The 5,313-nt window shown below is 38.5% G+C and overlaps 1 protein-coding gene across 4 annotated transcripts in view; it reads right to left on the bottom strand.

The window, feature by feature from the left end:
* Positions 1-2,900: 2,900 nt before the first annotated feature.
* Meis2 (Meis homeobox 2) overlaps positions 2,901-5,313 on the bottom strand; it is a 220,898-nt gene continuing 218,485 nt past the window's right edge. For 2 of the 4 annotated variants that reach the window (XM_048793021.1, XM_048793022.1), the window contains exon 9: positions 2,901-4,316. In XM_048793021.1, coding sequence (XP_048648978.1) covers positions 4,030-4,316 — 287 coding nt within the window. In that variant the 3' untranslated portion in view covers positions 2,901-4,029. The remainder of the gene's footprint in view (positions 4,317-5,313) is intronic. The other 2 variants (XM_048793023.1, XM_048793024.1) reach the window with 1 other exon arrangement.

The following is a 5,313-nucleotide window of genomic DNA, read 5'->3' as shown; positions in this document are numbered from 1 at the left end:
GGGGGTATGTAGGGGTATGCTTTACTTTATTTCTTAAAATAACACTGTCGGGGCTGGAGGGGAGGAGCTGCTGAGCTCTGCCGGATCATCCATCATCCCTGTCACCCAGAGTCTGCCCGGAGGAGCCGTAGAGGCAATCTCCCTTCTGTCTCTACACCGAAACTATTAATATTAAAACCTCCCTTCAAACACTGCTCCGACCGTCTCCATTCTCATCACAATCTGACCGGCCTCCCCCATCAGACCCGCATCTCCCTGCGCAGCACCTTCCTCCCAGCCCTGGCTGGTCCTAGAGGGCTCGCCCACGCGCAGCGCGCTTATTTGATTACAGCCAACTGTAACTGTTACACACACACACACACACACACACACACACACACACACACAGTTTGAAGCACTTTTGTCTATCAAACACACACGCAAAGGGAAGGCCAGGAGAGGGCCCAACTAGCCCTCCGAGTGCCCTCTGAAGCTGCTCATGACTCTGCCCTGCCTCCTCCCGGGCTACCGGACACATGTCCGCACCAACCCTGCTCCCTGGGCGGCCAGGAGCGGTGGATGCAAAGCTAGGGCCACTCAATGCATCCAAACACCCAGACCCTGGACTTTCTAACAATGTGGCAAGTTGTAGTGGAGAGGTCCAAGTTCCTTATCAAATTGCTGGCCTGCAAGACTAATGGGGGAACTTGTGGAGGATCCCTGTCCAGTCCCTTTGAAGGAAGGGCTCTTCTTTGACAGCTGCTAGAGATATTAGCCACATTTCCCTTCCCAAATCTGCTCTGGGTTAACAGGCCCGCGGGGCGGGAGGGGGTGAGGAGGCAAAGAGGATCCTGATTGACTTCTCTCCACAAATCTAACTGGGGAGCTGGGGGTTGGGGGTGTGTGTGCTGACCTGGGGAGTAGAAGGAAGAAGGAGTGGATAGAAGACACTACTTTCCTGGTCTTTTCTTTTTTCCTTTTAAATGTGGCTTCTTGTTCAATTCCCAACCCTTAACAGATGGCGACTGCAGTTCTCTCAGAATTTCTTAAAGAAAGGGAAACCTTTGGAATTTATTTCTGCTTTTGCTTTTCCATATAAATAAAAAAGTGTTTTTATATTACTCTTGTTTTGGAGAACATAAGCAATTTTATTCAGTCTACAGTATTTCCTTTAACACTATATGGTTGTCAAAACACCATTCCCAGTTTCTTTGCTTTTGACAGCTGAGTCTTTCTTAAATATACCCAAATCGGAACTCTTTATACTAAATAGTAAACCCGAGATAGGAGCAAGTGCCTTCTGAGGTGGCATGAAAAAGCATTATAGAAATTGGACAAGTCTATCATCCCTCTGTCTTAGCATGGGATAGGGGCAAGAAAATGCAAACGAATATTATTACAATTATCATTCATCTCCAAATATTTAAGAGGGTTAAGGTTAACATGATAGGATGTGGATTTGGCAAAGAAACTAAGCCTGAGATGATCGCATTCATTAGAACCATGGGTAGAGAACTCTGGGCTCTAATCTTCAATGAAATAACTTAATAATTTCATACAACACTTCCTACACATGAGCCAATTACCAAGTAAACCCTTCAGCTTTTACTTTACTGAGAGGAATGGAAGAAAAGCTGCCAATTTATTTTTTCAAACTGATGTGACAGTTAATTTAAAAATGGGGAACTTGACAGAGTTTACATAAGAGCATTTAAAGTAAAAATATGCAAATATTTAAATTTTACAAAAAGCTTCCGTGTAAAATGGGGTAGCAAAAATGAGAGGGAAGCTATCTCTCTTTTCCAAGTGGCACCAAATTTCTCCATTAACGACAGTTCGTTTGTGTCAGAAGTGTTATTTCTGTTTAAACAGCAACATACCAATTAAACTGATAATGTATTTATAAAAATTTTATCCAACTAAATATAATACTAAACAATAGAAGCTGATGTTTTGCTCATTTGTATAGAACTTCCCTTACTGCTGTCTAAAGTGGAAAGATGGAAGAACCTCAAATAAGATACGACTATGGATTTCTTCCAAGTTAAAAGTTTGCAGAATTAGTCAACTATTTCCATATCAAATTGACATCACATATTTAGCTAAAGTCATGATATTATTCTAAACAAAAGATCCAAAGTTTAGGAGTTACAAAATTCCAAGGTAGTATGTTTATTTGAAAAATTAAGGAGCATCCAAATACTCACACTTCCTTCCCCACTTTTGTACACTTTAGCAGTCATTGTTTGTGTAACAACATCAAACTCATAGCATAAATCTCAAGAATGTTGCATGAAAAATTTTTAAATGATGTCATATTGTCTGTTCTTTTTTAAAGGAAAAATATTAAGTTTAGTCACCAAATCATTACACTGGCATCTTTGCATATACAGTTAATTGTCTGAAGTAAAAAAGATACCATGATATAATTTATATTAAATATGAATGCATAATAATCTTTTAAACTTAGGATTCCAAACTCCATCAAAGTTGTTCATTTATCTATGAATATCTATACGTAAATTTTAACACAGGCAGACAAATTACCTTGAGCACAGACATTATTTCTTATGATTAACCCTGAAAAAGCCCTTTATCCTGGAGGAGGATGCACATGAAAAGCTTGATCTGAAAGTACTTTTTAAAATGACATGCATTTGTGAAGGAGGCCGGGCACACTGGAGGTGATCTTTCAACCTGGCTCATAACACATGCACAATTTCATACCTTCAGAAGTTTTCTGCTGGTGGAACTTATGGACCAAATACACATTGCAAGGCTATAGATGATGACCTTAAATATTGTTGGTAATATACTTAACTTCTGGGGGGAGAAAACCACCACCTACTCTCAACACCCTATAGTTGGCCTTGTGCAACCTTGCCTTAAAACCATTAAAAACACCAAAGCCTAACAAAAAATCAAAAATGAAATATTTATTACCGCATTTTGTGACTTAACACCTTTTTTTTTAACATAACGTCACAGTCCTCATACAAGTATTTTAATGTAAATTTGACAAAGCTTAAAGGTAACAGCATTTTCTTCTAGTGAGGAACACGTGCTGAGAAAAGAAGATTTCATGGACATACAATACCAATTCCACAGCAGATCTGATACTAGCAAAAACATTCTTTTTTTTTTTCAATTGAGGTAAACACATAGAATATCTAACATGAAACAATTAATAGACCCAACTCTGTTTGTTACAGTATTCTCTTGCTCCTTTTTATCCCCCAAGCTTTGAGTTTCTGATAAAGTCCTGGTTATGGTGCAATGACCATTAATAACATTTTTGTGTTGAGGAAAGCTGCCCAACTTGAGATTGTTTCGTCCACAGCCAAGGCTCAGAACTCCTGAAAGAAGCTCCTGCTCTGTCTTTAAATCTTCATTGGCAAGCTCTTTGAAGAAGAGTCCCCCAAAATCATAATAAGAATTGGCTTATGAAGCACAAACTATAAAGATCTGTTTGAAACTAAAAGACACATTTATGGAGGAACAAAGGCTGGGCATGAAAACACATTCTTGAAGCTGGAGTTGGCGTGATGAGGTTCAGCCAAATGTCCACCGTGGTCTCCAGCATGGTTCTTTTCTCATTGGCCCAACAGTTTTAAAATATACCACAGTCTCTCCTGGATAGTGAATTCACTGATGAACCAAAACAGTCATTCTTTTGGGAACAACACACATAGTGTGGAAAACAAGGATATATTTTTTTTTCTCTTCTAAAACTATTAGAGGCAACATAACGGAGTGATCAACAGAAATGTACAAGTTTAACTTAGTTCCTATGTTTATACTACAGTAGTTAGAACTCTCGGAGTCTCTTTCCAGAGGATCTTTACATGGACAAAATTGTCTCAGTGAGCCCATGATTTCACATTTGTGTTCTTGTCGCATTGGTCCTCTGTTGCTGGATGAAAAATGACAAAAGTAAAAAATAATCACAGCTGTCTGGAATTTCATATTAAGTGTCAACATCTGGTCAAAGTTCAGAAAGTCTTAAAATAGTTTTTGCGTGTGTTTCCTTTTCCCTTGAGTTCCCTTACACTATTGGGCATGAATGTCCATAACCTGTCCGCCAACACTGGGATCTACAGAATTTAACATTGTGGGGCTCTGTGCTGACACAGTCATTCCAGGGTGGGTAGGGGGTCCTCCGTGCATCATCATGGCTGGGTGGTGGGGATGGCTTGGCAAATATGAATGCATTGGGGGTCCATGTCTTAACTGAGTAGGGTGTGGGGTCATCTGGGGAGGAGTGTAACTTGGCTGTGCCATACTCATTCCCATAGGACCACCCTGAGAAACGTAGTCCCCTGGCATGCTCTGCAAACCTGAAAATAGAGAGGGAAAAAGAAAGCAGGTCAAATTCCTAAACATTTTTATACTTTACCCATCAAAGATGAAAAGAAAAAAAAAAACAACAGACACTGCAAATCTTATATCTAAATTTAGCTGCAGATTCTTGCCAATGTTTGCAGACATTCAAACTGTAGTTTGCATTTAATTTCATCGCACAGCAGTATAATGCAACACAACAGAACTAAATATTTAATGCAACTAAATGTCATAAAGTGGAACTGTTTTTCAAAATGGTATTCAGTACATTTCTTTGATAAATGCAATAAGAATATAAATTCCAAGTCGAGTTTTATCAGTTAACTGTTGATATATCATTTACTTTTCTTTGTTGCATTTATAGATATGGACAAAAATGTAGTAAAATGCACTGAATTGACATCTTATCATATCTATATTTCTTCATGAAAAATTTATTATATAGAACATTATGGCATATTCATTTTGAAAGGACAGGCTTTCAGGTATATTTAAAATGAAGCCCCTTTTTTGAATTAGAGTATTCTTACAGCAGTACACCCAAGAGATCATAAAGGTCAAAGGTAAGAAGTCAATGTAAGGTCATATGACATGCACAGTAGTTTATTTCTGAAAATCCCCCCAAATAATGCTTTGATATTAGGAATAAAATACCATACACTTAGAAATTCTTAGTTAGGATGCACAAAATTTGAACTTATGATTTGAATGTTGGTAAGTCAGCAGTTGGAGGATTTTGATTTCTCTTGCAAGTTACCTGTCCATTGAATTAAGGCTATATTATATTTACTGTCGCACATCCCCAGAGCTAAAAGGACAGCTTTATTCACCTCTATTTAACCTCCAGCACATAGAGTTGAAAAGCTGAACAGATGTTTTTGACACTGTAAGCTGGTAATCTAAAGGCTTATACGCTGCAGTCATTTTGTTAAGTAGATCCGCAGTCCATTATTAACAGAAGTGGCAAAACCATCTAAAGACAATAACACAGCC

This window comes from Marmota marmota, unplaced genomic scaffold (assembly GCF_001458135.2).
Source record: "Marmota marmota marmota unplaced genomic scaffold, marMar, whole genome shotgun sequence".
Taxonomy (NCBI): domain Eukaryota; kingdom Metazoa; phylum Chordata; class Mammalia; order Rodentia; family Sciuridae; genus Marmota; species Marmota marmota.
This window is presented reverse-complemented; position numbering and strand designations above follow the sequence as displayed.